This window comes from Perca fluviatilis, chromosome 11 (assembly GCF_010015445.1).
Source record: "Perca fluviatilis chromosome 11, GENO_Pfluv_1.0, whole genome shotgun sequence".
NCBI lineage: Eukaryota > Metazoa > Chordata > Actinopteri > Perciformes > Percidae > Perca > Perca fluviatilis.
In genome coordinates this window covers 11,229,118-11,245,599 of record NC_053122.1, presented here as the reverse complement: position 1 = coordinate 11,245,599, position 16,482 = coordinate 11,229,118, and the positions used below count along the sequence as shown (strand labels likewise).

At 40.7% G+C, this 16,482-nt stretch overlaps 1 protein-coding gene across 12 annotated transcripts in view; it reads left to right on the top strand.

Moving 5' to 3' along the window:
* Positions 1–16,482, top strand: part of ctnnd2b (catenin (cadherin-associated protein), delta 2b) — a 169,577-nt gene that overhangs the window by 75,404 nt on the left and 77,691 nt on the right. For all 12 annotated transcript variants that reach the window (XM_039816120.1, XM_039816130.1, XM_039816125.1 and 9 more), the window contains 2 exons: positions 6,925–6,959; positions 10,437–10,562. In XM_039816120.1, the coding sequence (XP_039672054.1) occupies positions 6,925–6,959; positions 10,437–10,562 (161 nt within the window). The remainder of the gene's footprint in view (positions 1–6,924; positions 6,960–10,436; positions 10,563–16,482) is intronic.

Sequence of the window (16,482 nt, the reverse complement as noted above, 5' to 3'; positions counted from 1 at the left end):
TGATCGGAGTGTGAATCAAATAGCGTGTGATGTGAATAAAGCAGCAAAAGGTTGACCCATAATTGATGAAATGTATGCATACAATAAGATCTGCACTTTGTTTGGGTTTGAGTTTTTTTTTTTTTTTTTTTTTTAATGTAAAGTCTGTAAAATGCTCCTGAGTAAATTAACAACCACACTGTGGCTTTAGGTTGTGAGTCTAAATTAACGTTGACACAAGCTGCATTATTGTGTCATGGTTTCCAAGAGCTAAAAAGGCCTTTGCTTTCCTTTCTTTTCTTTTTTCTTTTGCCCTTTATGGGTGGCTCTATTATCTAACAGCTCTGTATACAAGAGGGTTGGCTATTGTGGTCAAAACAGATAACAAATAATATGCAGGGCATGGAAATAGATGGATTATATGGACTGGGTTCAAAATGTGTTTATTGGGTAGATAAAATGACAGGATTTTCATTGCTATCTCTGGCATTCGCTCTTTTAAGCCCTCCCTCATTGGAATTAGCCGAGCACTCCCTCTCCGTGTCATATTCTGACTCTCCTCTTCTGTGTTTCCCCCTTTCTTTCTTTCTTGTGTTATCCCTCTCTCTCTGTATTATATTCCCACTTTCATTTTCTACCTCTCTATGTATCTCTATTGTTCTCCCTCTCGCTGTGTGTGTATCACATTCCTTCTCTCCGTCTCTCCCTCTTCTCTCGTTTTCTCTCCATCTGTCCCTTAATGCAGCAGACCAGTCAGTTAGATGAGGTGGTCAGAGAGCAGCCTGTTATCTGTGTTTCTCTAGGAATAGCACCAAATAGCCAAAATGTGCTCTTTAAAGCAGCTGAAAATATCAGGTCAGAATGTACAACAGAAGTTGATCATTATTTGATATTACAGAGCATTACGCTTCCCATCTGTTCTTTTTATCCAACCGAAAGTAACAGCTTTAACAAGTGGTGCTTTGTATCTAAAATTGTCATAACTGGGCTCAAGTATTGCAATAGAAAGCTTTTACGTAATTTGAATTATAGCTCAAATTGTCCCCTTATCTTGACATGTATATTCCTGCTTGTTGTAAAGATGTGTATTATAGTCCTAAAATGGCAGAGGCCAACGTGTCATGCAGCCTAATGGAACCAATTTCTAGTTAGAATTTTTATTTTAGACACTTTTGCTTGGTGGAGCTCCAGGAACTCTGGCAGTCCTGCAAAACTGAATGTCTTTCTTTTCACATTGTGATTATAAGCTTTTAGGTGATTATCTCATATCGGGGTATTTACATTAGCCATTACAGGTTACCTTAATATATGTATTTGGAGCCTTAGTTCTCCAAAGGCTGTGCTGCTTGTGTACTATTTGTGCCTTTTTCTGTTGTTTCTAAGAATATACAGCCACCGTATTACCCCAACCAAGGAGTTTGTATTTGTCTGTTCGTCAGTAGGATTACTGAAAAACAACTGGCCTGATTTCCATTAAACTTGGTGGAAGGGTGTAGCATTGGCCAAGGAAGAACCCATTAAATTTTGGATTCATATCACGGGGCAGATAGACAAATTATTTTTCAGTTTCGTTAATGTTGCGAGATAGGACATGGCCTTGACAGAGGTCTGGGCTCTTTGAATGCCCTTTTAGTTCTTGATCATTTGTTACTTAAGTTTCAGTGTTGACCCTTAACATATTTCTGCACTGTATATAATAAATACATTTATATACTGCTGATCTACTTTGTTTTGGTTGAAATGTTGCCTCAGGTACCAATGTTGTTTTCTTTCACAATCAAATTAGTAATATGTGTGCATACTGTGCAGAAGTCATAAGGAAGACATTTTGGGAGATAGTTGGGTGAACAGAACATGGTTTGTCTCCTGCGTCCCATTTGGACTAGTAGGTCTCTGGACACTTGCTTTAGGACCGTGAGGGGAAAATCATGATTTCGTGAAAATGCTGAATAAAAATCATACATCTCTTTATGGGCAATTATAGTTTAGTTTTACGGTTATTGGTCCAGTCTTATTTTCCCACACTACCTCTTCACCACTTTCTCTAAAGGGTTTTGGTCCGGTTGTTTTGTTTTCCGAGTATGATTGCTGTGTTCAAATCTGCCGATACAAATCGCACCAACCAGAATCCGATTCAACCTGAACAGCACAGGTTTGAAAAGGACCTAAAAAGCTTGCTGGAGGCATTTTGAGATAGTGCAGTATTGTTGCTGAGTTTTTGCGGTAAGAAACGTCTTTAATTTGGGATTGTGTTATACAGGATATTGTAACATATTTGGATTTTGTGAATATCAAAGCAGCAGAGAATGAGTACATAACTAGTAGATAGCAATGACAGTGTTTCTTAATTCATTAATGACATCTACAATCCTCGCAGTGTTCTTTTCTTTTAGCTTTGCACATTCAAACACAAAACCCAGTGTTGATCCCTGTGTGTTTATGAGCTGTTTTGTATACACACAAACTAAGCCACACTTACATCCGTACATGCATGCACACAGCATTATATCATTAGCGGTGATAAAGTGCCATGCCATGGCGTGACCTGCAGCAGGCGAGTTGATCACGCTGTAAATTAGTTCTCTCTCGGTCCACTAATTATACTGTCACATCCTATTGATGCACCATAGAGATTCGACTGGAAAAAACATGAACTCTCTGTGTTTCCTGGGCCAAGAGGTCAATGAGTTCATTCAGATACTGAGGTCTGATTAGATGTACCTGGTGGCCAGGAAAAGGAGGAGGACTGCTTGTGTGGACAGAATGGAGGGGGAGAGAAAGAATAGCGGAAGAGGAAGGCTGCAGCTCAGGTGGTAGTCCAAATCTGCATTTCGGAGAACCCCAAGATATTCATCCTACAGTAACATAACACAGAAAAAGCATCTAACGATTGTGAGAGATTGCAAATTGATGAGTCAGTCAGTACAAGAAGTTGGTCCAGATTGAAAAATCTCAACAACTGTTGCATGGATTTCCAGGAAATTCTGTACAAACATTTATGGTCCCTAGAGGATGAATCCCACTGTCTTTGGTGATCTTCTGACCTTTCTTCTAGCAGTACACCAGGGGGTTGACATTTCTAGTTTTGAGTGAAACAATCCAACAACTATTGGATACATTTCCATGACATTTTGTCAAGACATCCATGGTGCCCACAGATGAATCTTAAGGACTTGAGCTGTTTTCTCATATGAACTCCTGACAATGTCCGACGAATCAGGTCCTGACATTGTCGGAAGTCGCCCTTTCACACATGTAGCACACAACAGTAGATTGTCCATGTCAGAGGCGTTATCACTGATTGGAAATACTCTGTCTAGATAAGGCGAGGGGGTGGTGCTTGGGTATAGCTTGCAGGAGACAGGACATGACACAGATTACACCAAAGTTTCTTAATTTGGTCATAAACAATCAAGTCGCTTGACGTTGAATGTCGTCGTTAGACATATTCGTTGCCGTTGGCATTACACAGACTTTGTGCTAGGGAGCTGGCGGAGTAAAGTCTGTTTAATGTCCGGTCCAACTGATTCGGACATTTGCATTCTCGCATACAGCTGCTCCGGGTAATGTCTAGATAATTTAATGGTTGCAGTGCATGTTTGAAAAGGGCATTGATCCCCTGACTTTTCATCCAGCGTTACTATGAGGGTGACATTTGTGGTTCTCAGTGAAACAACTCAACAACTACTGGACTGGACAGCCATGAAATTTGGTACACACACTCCTGTCCCTGTCTTGATGAATTTGAATAACTATGGTGATCCTTTGACTTTTCCTCTAGGCCATTATGAGGTCAATATTTTAATTCATCCCATACTTTGGTTTATGACCAAATACTTGCAAAAGTAATGACATTCCCATCAGTATCAGCTGTACTTTGTCTTTAATGCCAATTCTCAAATGTTTACATGCTGACACCCTAAACTAAGATGGTGAACATGGTATTATACCTGCTATACATCAGCATTGTCATTGTGAGGCTGTTATCATGCTGACGTTTAGCTCATAGCATCAAAACAAGACAAATGCAGCTTTACAGACCATGGCTGTAGATTCTCAGTCTTGTTACTTGAAAAATTACTTAAAGGTGCAGTAGGTAAGACTTATAAAACTAACTTTCTGTGATATTTGCTGAAACTGGCCCTATGTTCGAGTAGAACTACATGAAGCAGGTAATTTAAAAAATAAATCCTCTGGCACCACCTACAGCCTGTAGTGCAACTTGCAAAAATCCACAGCTCCCTGTTCAAATGCACCAATCAGGGCCAGGGGGGGTATCTAACTGCATGTCAATCACTGCTCATGCACACGCATTCATTCTCCCTTGTGGGGGGAGGGGCTTAGGAGAACATTTTGGGCTTTAGCAGAAAGAGGGGAGGGACTGAGAAGTTGTCGTTCAAATTTTTTGACTAAGTCCAGGATCTTCACAATCCTACCTACAGCACCTTTAATCAATTATTTGAATGTACCCAGTGAACACACTGATTCTGATTCATGATCCAATCCAACTGTTAGGTTGAGGCTAGTTATGCTATAATGTAGTCTAGTTTAGGCTATTCTCTTCCAAGATATTGTGTTATGGCCTGATTCTCTTCTCTTCTGCTCACCTCGCCTCCGTTCTTATGTAGTTTTCTCTAGTCTGTTCTGGTCTGTTTTGATCTCCCTAATAATGTGAGCACATTCCTATATTTCCCCCCAGCTCAGACAGAAATCCGAAACCCTCTGGACTGTTTTATATTCCAGCGCCAGCCCCTGTTGATGTAACCACTTGATGATAACACCGCTTGGCCTCTTTCCTCACAGTTTCCAACGGGGTTTCTACGTGAGCGCTCAGCTTGCATTTAGTTTTACCTACCTCACGTCCTGGGCATTGGTAAATAACAAACATTCCCCTTTACTCAAGCGTTTTCAATAGTTGTGAGGCAACATTTTGACTACAGCGAATTTAGGAAAAGAGTGCGAGGACCAGTTTGTCCTGCCCTTTAAGAAAACATTGACTCAGCCTCTGTCATCAGTACTTGCTGTCTGAATCCAGACTAGTGATAATAATCCTCATCATCTTTCCCCATCCAAGGTGTGTTTGACATAAACACACTCCATCCTCCAAGACACCCAGTTTCAGTCTCTCTCTGCTCCCTTGCTTTGTGTGATGCATTTGCCTCCTTTGTGTAGCAAATGTGTGCTGTTGAATAGCTTGTGTGCGTGTGTGTGTTATATATCTTGTGTGTGTGTGTGTGTGTGTGTGTGTGTACATGGGGGTGTATTGTTTGGTATAATAACGCCTGATGAATGAGGAGTCTGCTTTGCTGATAGAGGGTTCCCATTAACATGTAGCGCTTGACTCCCCCTCGCAATCCGTCACACACCACATACAAACAGAATGGAGGTAATCAATTGGATGATTTAATAGCATCTGTTCTGTGTCCGCAGGGAGTGAATAGCATCCATCGCTAGGTTTAGCTATAGAGGCTTTGGGTTACAGATATGGAGGATTTCATACCAAAATGCTTATTATTTCGAAACATGCAGCAATGTTTGTTATGTTTTTTTATAACTTTTTGTAATATACAGTATATATATGTACTGTATATACATTATTTTTTGATGAAAAAATGTCCCTCTGCTTCCAGTCTTTAAGCTACAGTAAGCTAACCACCTGCTGATTCTAGCTTCATATATAGCATACAGACATGAGAGTAGTATACATTTTCTCATCTAACTCTTTAGATGAGGTGGTGTGATGGTTAACCTGGTACAAGATGATAATAATAATAATAATAATAATAGGCCATCTAACCTGCAGACAGCACCAGGTTTTTATTGTAGCATACCAACATTTAAGGCTGAGTTAAACCTTGCTTGGATTCATATTGAACATATTAGTAAGACTTGACAGGGTTAACTGACTGTTAACTGGCTATTAGCATTTTTAGAAACCCGTTTTTTACAACCGTGTAATCCCTGCAGCCGAAAGAATCAGGAAGATGTGGATCTATAGCGGTAAACACTATTGAACATATGTCAGAGAATCTCCAACTGGAGGAAACACCCTGACTAACAATGAACAACCCGTGGTTGTACTGGAAGGATGCCATTTTCTTCCCCTTCTCTTAAATATAAAAAATATTGGCTGTGAAAAGTTCTGTTCCACAGCATAGATTTATATCTTACAACACACTTGACATCTTCTGTGCACTGTTTCCTTGCTTCATATGCCTGTCCTTAAATGAGAGCAATTGTGACTGTAAAAGCCGGATACTCTCAGCTTTGTAACGGTCATTACAGATCATCAGATGTCTCTGTTATCTCCCACCTTAGGAACGTAGTAAGTAGTGTATCAAAGTGTAAAACTGCAGCAAATGGCAGAAATCCAAGAAGATAATTATGCACAGTAGCACAATCGATTTTACTTCCAAAAAGTTGGCAATATTTGGTGCAGTTTGTTAATGAGTGTTTTAATCTAAAAATTGTATGCTGTCAGTTGACAGTTATTGACAGTTAAGGCACTTATTGAGTAATTTAGAAACTCAATGATTTTTGTATGCGTGTTTCAGGTGCCTCAGTCATAGGCCCGCTAGTCTCACATTGCCAGACCTTCCTCCACAGCGCTGCGAAGGAGGGTCTGGCAAGTCCACACGGCATTCTGGGATGGGAGAAAAATGGGCTCTGGTTTATTAGCATTTATTTAAACCAATTACAATCGTCTTGGGCGGCGCTAGTGATATAAAACTCTCCAAAACTAGTGTCTTCCACTGTATTCCTGTTATTATAATACTGTAAAGCAGATTTTGATTGGAAAAGGAGAATGTTTCTAGCATGTGAGGCTGATGGAAATGCTGGTACAGTGTAAAATTTCCCTGCAAGTGCGCCAACAAAAGTTATTGTAAAATGTTATTTTTTTTATATTTCTAACCCTGTTTGCTTTCTGTTGTTTGACTCTTGCAGCTCAGCAGAAGAGAAATTCCGCTGGAACAACCAAGGTAATATTTCCTTTCAAACTGTGCATTTTGTCTGGTACTCTATTGTTTGGATTCCAGCATTGCACATTGCTGACTGTGCTTTATTATATTGGTAGCCATTGTTAAAAAAAAGGAAAATCCCCCATCATGCACTAACAATATATTGATGCAATCCTGTACAAGAAAACAGTGGTGGCTGCAGCAGTTCAAATGCTCAATCAAACTCACTCTCTGTACTGAAAGTAATAGAAAAAAATGCTTGCTCTAACAAAAAAAAACCTCGTCTCTCTCAAACCTCCTCTCCCCCTCTGACAGTTGAGTAAAGGTCAAACAGTATTTGCAAATTATTCTCAGTATTTAGTTTAACCTATTTGGAGAGCCAGTATGGAAGTGTTTTCCATAAAGGAGAAAACAAGGATCAATGATTGTGAGTCCTTTTAAATGATTTAAAAAGCCAAATGAAGACACCTCCCTGGGCTTGACAACTTTTAGTTAAAAACACCACCCATGCATGCCACTTAGGTCTCTCTCTACCTCTTTGTTAGTCATTTTGAGATGTAAAGGGTGTTGAGAGTAGATTGATTGTGTGAGTGCAGGGTTGGCAACCTCTGCCAACAAAGCGGTGACTGAAGGTTTGTGGTCAAAATGTTTTATACAGTGCTGAAGGCTTTCGCTGTCCATCTGTTGCACTGAGGCCCGACCACTCGGCCTCAGAGAGACTACATTTACTCTGTCGTGAAAAAAAGGAAAAACCCTCCCTCGCTCCAATCAGACCTTTTGATCTCGTCATCACTCACAAATCATTAAAAACCCATCACTTCTGGATCAAGCAGGTTTAAAAATGAGTTTTGGCTTGTGTGTATGTGTTTGAGGGTGAGAGTAAATCCAGCGTAATGCCGCATACAGCACTGGAAATCTTTCACCGACAGCATCAACATCATCAGCCTGCAATTGCGTCAGTCAAAGTCAATGAATTCAGCCTCCTAAATCCACTCAAAAGGCCTCTACTATTACCATATCTCTCTTTCTCGCTTTCTCTCTCTCTCTCTCTCTCTCCCCATAAGAGATTAATGTTGCTCCTCATTTGTAAGTTTTATCCTCCTTGGCAGCCCTCTCTAACTTGAAGAAACTGGGCATATTATCAGCCTCGCTCTGACAGAGAAACAGCCTGGTATCCATCTAAGTACAGGAAGGCGCCCCATAGACCTAGATCCCACAAGATTTGTTGCTGGATTATCATTTAGGTTTTTACCCTTGACCCGAAGGTTTATCCTTCCACATTACTCTGCGATGAGACATGAGTGAGGCTACTTATTTAGTTGCTAATCAGCGGCTGAATGAGAATAAATGAATTGTATTTTGATGGGTGAGATGTGGAAGGATAAGCAAAAAGCATGGGTGTGTGGTTATCAGACCATGGCTGGATTACCTGTCCGGACTGTGTGGAGACTCCAAAACCCTAGGTTTACTGCGTCAGTTGGTTTGTGGTGACTTAAGCCGCTGACACACCAACCCGATTATCGGCCGTCGGACAGTCTGGGGGGGATCAGTGACTCGAGTCGGTTTGGTGTGTTCCGTGCCGTTGTCAGTCGGAGGAACCGTCGGCATTCATTTGGGCTGATCTGACTTCTTGAATCGGCCAGCGGGCAGTCGGACTCAATGACCAATGTGATTGGTGGACTGCTAACCTGGAAATGACGAGCGGGATGAGCATAACGAACGCCTCTCAAAATCTGGCGAAAATCTTTTAAACTGACCTTTTGTCGATCTGAAATGAAGACAACATTCAGCAACTGCATGGCCTATTTCTCGCTTAAAATGTTTTCAGAAACACGTTTTGGTGAACTATTTTCATAAAATACGAGATTGTATTCCGAACGAGCTGCCATTAAGGTCGGTTTTGAAATTCAGGAGAAGCCAGACCCATGTGACGCGTTCGTCCAATCAGCTGCCGATTTTAAACAATACAGATTAGCGCCGCCTGCTGTTATGGAGACGTATTACGTCTCACGCATGCGCAGAACATACACTCAAATCGCCGTCGCTTCGGAGTGTTCCGAGGCACTTCTTTGACTGGGGGAGTCACGAGGTCACGAGGACCCAGATCTCGCGAATTCACGTAGAATAGAACCACAAAATCAACAACAGTTTGTTTCCATCCAGAGGAGTAGACAAAGCATAGAGTTGTTTCCCAACTCTATGCTTTGTTTTCAAGGTGTAGTGCAGGGAAATATGATCCGCCGTGAGCACGCTGTATTTTATTTTGAAAATTAACCGGATGTTTTATTTTGCTTCTGTGCTCGACTTCCTGTCCCGCACTATCTGCCGTGTGCTGAATTGCTGCGGAGCTCTCCAGCGTCCGGCAAAAATAGAAGCTCTGCGTATCTGCTCCGGAGGGCTGCGGATCGCCGGAGCTGGGACGCAGTCGGAACGCAGCCGTTCTGCAGTCAGTGGAAATATTAAAAATACTTTAATGGAAAGCTAATGACTCCGCCGCCGTTCCGGAGCCATTACGCAGCTGGTGAAAATTGGGGGTCAGTCCGACTGCCTTTTCTGCTGACGGTCGGCCGTCGGGTTGGTGTGTCAGAGCCTCCTCCAAAGCGCGCTGAAGGAGGGTCTGGCTACTCTACATAGCATTCAGTGGTGCTATCCATGTTCTGGGACAGTTCCCCTCATTTTTTTAAAAGTTATAAGTAACTTGAAATAATTTGGATTGTTTGCCTGCATGTCCACATATTTTCAAAACAAATTATCAGTCTAAAAGTCTCAGCATTCCAAGGTTTTAATAACCATGATGGTTGGAAATTCTGGGTCTTAGTTCTGTTAAACAATGTCCATTGTTGTTGACAGTCACTCCTTTTTTTGTAGTATAACAAAATAAAATAAATTTGAAAAAAAAATAATAAAAGACCAGTATAAATTGTTAATATTGGTATTTATCAGTGTTTTAAGCACAGTAAGTCCTAATTCTTTAGCCTAAATGTTATGTAGTATGCACTATGAAATGTCATGCTGCATTAGTTGCGAGCAGTTCTCATGTGCACCATGACCATCGATGCACAGAGAGGAATCAATTGATTCGTTGATACTGAAAACATATCCAAACATGATGATTATGACACTATAGTGACTTTCTATGATTTCTGATTGGATTTAGGATGTTTATCGCCGGTGGACATGCTGGTTCCAAGAGTATGCGCATGATGTGTGTTCCCATTTGACTGAGTTATTATGACTTATTATTATGGGTTTTGGGAATAATTGTGTTATTTATGTTCAAACAGTTAAGATCTTTATCGTTTTAATTGATGTAGCATTTACAAGGCACATATTCTCAAATAGATTTGTGTAACCACAAACACCCATTTTTGCTGGATCACCTATTTGGTTAAATCTTATGCCACAGTGTAGAAGTATAGAGGCGCTATCTGGAAGTGGCAGAATAAGCTGTTCCTTATTTCCAACTCATTTTTTTTTTTTTTTCCTATTTTGATTTAGCCCATGTAGATGGACAGAAGGACATAGAGGAGGAGCTGACGACAGGCCTGGAGCTGGTGGACTCTTGCATCCGATCGCTCCAGGAATCAGGCATCTTGGACTCGCAGGACACTTCTACAGGAGACAGTAAGGCCAATGTTATGATTAAGAAGGTTTTCTTTCTTTGGGGTGACCTCTAGCTCACCCAGTAAGAGCGTGCGCCCCATGTAGGCTGAGGCCTTTGCAACAGCCAGGGATCGAATCAGACCTGTGGCCCTTTGCTGTGTGTCATCCCCCATCTCTCTCCCATCTATCCAATATCAAATAAATTGAAAAAAAGCCCCCCCAAAAAAAATCTTTATTAAAAAAAAACGTAGGTTTTCTTTAAAGGAGAATGGAAAAAAAACATATCTCCTGGTAGTTTTCTTTATTGAGACAGCCAAGAAAGATAGCTTAGAAAAGAATCGGTGAAATGCAATCAAAGACCAGCAGGCATGGATATTGTGCAGAGCTGGAGTCTGCAGGTTTTTGGCTGATTAACCTATTGAATGTGTGGGAATTCACCAAGAAAATGCTGCTCACAAAGCCAGCCTGTACATCTAACACTAGTGAGCAATGTAGCATTGAAAAGAGTGTGTTCAGTCCTTCCTTGAATGAATACTAAAAAGAACACTATGAAATCCCTTTTTAGATTTAATCAAGCCTCAAGCACTTGCTCTAATTAGCATGTTCTGCCCAAAGGCTGAACAAGAGCTTGTCTTTCATTAGATTTCATCACATTTTCCCAAAGTGCACTTGACAATATGACATCATTTCAAGTAACATATAGTGGATACGAGTGGTGGTCCAAAAAATCTAAACCATTTGTGTGTCCAGTTTGAGTTTTGCCTTTCCTTGGATTTTCTACTGATGCAATCATTTTCTGTGGGTTACACACCTTTTCTTTGTCTGTTCACCCATGATGAATAAGTATGCTAATGCTTACTACTTAAGTTTGTAACAAACACACTTTAAATCTTTAAATAAATCCTCTTTTTCTGTGCTCCACAAGATTTTTTTTCCAGGTTCTGGCTGCCAGACATTGGGAGTGAACCACAACAGTAAAGTCGAGGGCCCTAAAACCAAAACAATAAGCTGGAAGACAAAATAGTTATTAGATAAAATGGTCTCTCTATCGCTCTAGATTGTCTAACTTGCATAAGAAAATTTAAATACGCAACGTACTTGTGTCACATAACGTACTAAATTTACGTACGCAATGTACTTATTTTAACCCAAACCCTGCTCTATTCCTTAACCTAATCAAGTAGTTTTGCTGCCTAAACCAAATTGTTAAGAGGTCATGGTCATTTCATGTATTTCTGTGAGATCAGGTTTGTTGCAGGCTTTGTTAAGATCGTTTCACAGGTGTTGTATTGGTGTTTTAATTTCAAAGTGCAAAGCAGTTGTTTATAAGAGCTCTCAGTGAGATCCTGCACTACTCCCTGTGCCTCTCCCCATCACTCTCATCTTTTTTCATTTGGTCCCAGGGATGATACCCATGTCTCTTGTATAGGCGACCCCATGGGAGAGAGGTAGCTGTCAGGAGACATGCGGAGTCATGCCAGTAGTTTGATATGCTAATCCTTCCTCGCTGAGGTGTCAGCTGGCCTGCTGTTCAGTGCAGAGAGGGGAGGCACACACACATACACGTACACACATACACATGCAAGTATACAGCACAGGCCCATAAAGCCATAAATGTGCACTCATAGACATGCATATGAGGCATGAAGAAAACACAGAAGAGTACAGGGCAGCCTTGCTTGTATAGAATGTTTATGCACACATGCTATCATCGCTAAGCACACACACACACACACACACACACACACGCATGCATGCAAAACTTGGAATAGTAATTTTGTTTGACGTTTTAAATAACAGTTATGTAACCGACCACCTGACTAGTCAGACACAAGAACAAACATGCAAGCAAGACACAGACGGAGAGAGACAAATAAGCAAGAAATAAACACATTGGCAAAACAGAGAGATAGGCAAAATTACCAAAATAATGTCGCTCTAAATGACTCTTTGTTGAACCCCTTGACCAAACATTGATCGACCAATTACAGCTTAGCATCCATAACTACGCATATGGTGTGCATGGGGCTGTAAGAAGAGAGATAGTCTTTATTTAAAGAGTGTAAAGGTAGGTGTCTTTTTCAAGCCATTTCAAAACCAAAAAACACAAGAGCAAAAGTGAAAGAAGTGGATTAACCAACTGCAGTGTTAGCATGTTAACTACCCTTACTACCTTACTGCAGTAGTAACAAAGTGTTACGTTCAAGGCCAAGGAGCATGCGATTAACTAACTACATTAGTTTGTGGAGTTACAAGCAGCCCGATTTGTGATGACCTCTTAACACTGCATTACGTGGTGGTGGCACATAATGTGTTACCATTACATGCTGGCTCCATGAAAACAATGCATATGGAAAGTCAATTATTATCCTTTGTCATGGTGAATACATGTATTCCCTGGTTTAACACAGCCCTGTCTGAAAGTCTACTAGAAAGGAGGTTGTTGTGGGTGGGTAAGGAACGGGACTTTCACCCAGGAGACTGCTGTTCGTGTCCCGTGTGAAACAAAAAGTAAACGTTGATATAAAAAAAAATAACTTAACTTACCCTACGTAACATACTAAACTTACGTACGTGATGTACCAAAGCATGATCTATTCTTAAACCTAACCAAGTAGTTTTGTTGCCTAAACCAAATGATTTTTTTATGGTGCCGGCACATCATTTTAACAGATTACATGCTGGCGGTCATGGTCATTGTCATTTCATGTATTTCTGTGAGATCAAGTTGGTTACAGGCTATGTTAACCCTTGTGTTTTTCTCGGCTCAAATTTGACCAGTTTTCAAAGTTTTTTAATACAGAAATATGGGTTTCTTTCAACCAAATTGCCCAAAAGTAACATGGATGGTTCCATAAATTCTTCAGGTAAAATCAGTGATTATTTTCATTAAATTTTGGGTGTTTTATTCAATTTTATAGCATTAAAAAAAAATCTTTTAATGGTTTCAAACCAATATTCTTTTTCATCTCTTTTTACCTATGAATGAGGTTTGTTGACCATAATTTCCAAGAATAGGTGTAGAACTCATCGTAACAAGTTTTTGTTAGTGTTGCATTTAAGTGACAAAAACGTTCAATTTTCAATCAATTTTCAATTTCAACCCGGAGGAGAACACGTTCATAGTCGATGGGAAGACAACACAAGGTTTTAGAGAAATTAATTTTGAAAATAAAGGAGCATGGGGATTATCCTGAAAGAAACATCATTGTTTGTTTGTGTTTTAAAGCTTTAGTGCGTAAGTTTTTGATATTAATGAACGTCCGTTACATTGAAGCCATTGCCAAATGAGTTGCTACAAAGCTAATCAAGACTATCAGCTCCACTCAACTCTCTCTGTATTTCTCAGTATGGCTATGTTCAGAAGATTGTTTCGTCCGGTAACTTTCCCGCTCAGAAGCTCAAGTGAAGATAATTACCTCTTCTGAAGAGTCCATCATGTTTTTATAATCCTCCGTGTCCTCCTTGCATACTAGCAACTGTGTGGAGGAGGTGTGGAGGCGGCGCGATCACGGAAGGCTTGTAACATGTGGACGCACCAACAGGGTTGTTGTCATTCCTTAGAATTACAGACAGACAGAAACTACACACTATAGCTTTAGGTAAAAGAGGAATTGGGATCACCCCTTTGTTTCCACATGTGTGCCCCTTAAAGCAACATTACAGAACTGTTTCCGCTTTGGTACCCCTACAGGTTGGAAGCGGAATTGTCCATTACATTACATCGTCCAGTTCATTCGAACTACAGATCCGCTACCCGATCTGGCAAACAATTCTGCTTCCAACCTGTAGGGGGACCGAATCGGGAAAAGTTCTCTAGTGTTGCTTTAATATAAAGTAAACTAGCATTGTAAGCGATTGGTAAGGGATCAATTACAAAAGAGCGAATAGAGACGGATGTTTTAAATGCAGTTTAACTGTCAAGTGTCTAGAAAAATGTCCACACATTGTGGGCGTATTACAGTAAGGAGTATAACATCAGTAGGCTATAAGCTGTGGATGATTTTGACATTATGATCCAAGGAAAATATTGCATAAAACCATTTGAAAGATTGCGTTAATTTTAAGACAAGAAGAGGATATTGAGCTGCGGAACATAGGGCCTGGTGAACATAGATACAGTATGATCCTGTTCTTTCCATTTCTTCTACTATCTGGGTCATTTTCTTTGCCAGGTCCATCACCTTTAACTGCACATGCCTCCATGGGTATCTAAATATAGATGACTGATTAAATATTAAAATGTGTCAATAGAGAACACTGGTCATGATGCGGAAAAAAATCCAGTCAACAGTGTGTGTGTGTGTGTGTGTGTGTGTGTGTGTGTGTGCATGACAGAACAGGATCAATGAGCCTAAGCAGGTCTATCAGACCCTCCGCAACTACATGCATGCAGGTATATGCAGATGTGGCGTGTGTCACAATCACAATGGTGATGACTGACTGAGACATGGGTGTGTGTTCACTCTACTCTGAAACTATATTAAATACATAGGCAGAGACCCTCTTATAGCACTCCATTTCTTTCCTTCTAATACACTAATACACCCCTACCTCTTCCAAATGTACACACATGCACACACGCGTGCACACACACACACACACACACACACACACACACAACACACACACATACATCCACAGTCATCCCCTTACACTCATCCCCTTACTCTCTCACCTCAGATGGATTCAGCGGAGCCTTCAGTGTTTCTGCCATCTGAGTGATAATGTATTTATGAGGCCCTTCACTTCCCTAAAGGCTCCACTACCCACATGAACACGCCTAAAGTGGCAAACAAAAAAATGTGGAAAATATCCCCTGGCTTTGCATACACATCTGGGTTTGTGTGCATGTGTGCGAGAGTGTGTGAATCCATCTGAAACAAGCGCGGAGTACAAATTCTTCCATTGCATTGTGTTTTTGTATGCCCATGTGTGCATGTATGTGTGTACTCACCCAAGACAAGCCTATATTGGACACGGAGGCATTGACCTAGTAAACTCCCTCAGCACTCTTAGCTTAATATCACATTTTAATAATGCACAATCACCAGCTGCACTGCCTACAGGAGCCATTTGCTTTACTTTTAAGTGACTTTTCACTTTAGTCGAGCTCTGTTTTTCCGATGCGCTTATCCAGAGTGACTCCATTTGCCGTTAGCTGCTGACTTTATCTCTCCCATGCAGTTGATATTGACTGCTGGCAAGCTATGATTTCTCAGTCTCTCTTGTTTAATCATCACAAACAAGGAAAGTGTCTGCTTATGTCATGCGCTGTTCTTGCTTTGTTTCTTAGACTGCTGGCAAAAAAGTGACATCAGGGGAGATTAAAGGGACAGCGACTGTTGACGGAGGACAGCTCAAGAACTTCTTCGAGAGTACAAATCCTGAGCGCTAGGAATGTATAGGTCTATTTAGAGCTGATATAATGCAGTAAGGTTATTCTCCAGTGCAGTGAGTTGTTTGACAGAAAGGCAGACAGATGTAGCAGTTGTAAAAGCGGCTTGAGTACATTCATGTGTTACTGTAGAAAACTGCTACCCAGAGAGATCGTGTTTGCAGGAACATTTTGGGTAAAAATGGGTTTTATTTCTGTCATTAAAGTCGTTGATGAGGCACATCATTGCTATCATCGACAAAAGTCAATTAATCAAGAGTGCATCAAACATGTTTCAGGATTGAGAGAGAGAGATTTGGCTCCTGTCCTCCTCAAATGATTCAACACATTTCACTTCAAACTTATTGGGCCATCCAGGCTAACTCACACTTGGCAGTCTACAAAACATGCTATAAATGCTTTGTCATTATGTTCCATGCATGTGTGCTCACTTACATTTAGCCTGTTTGTGTTATGTGTCACAGTCTGTTTATACAACAAATGAAATTATCCATGTGCAAATCACCAGACTGAAAAGGCCTCACAAACATGAAATGAGTAATG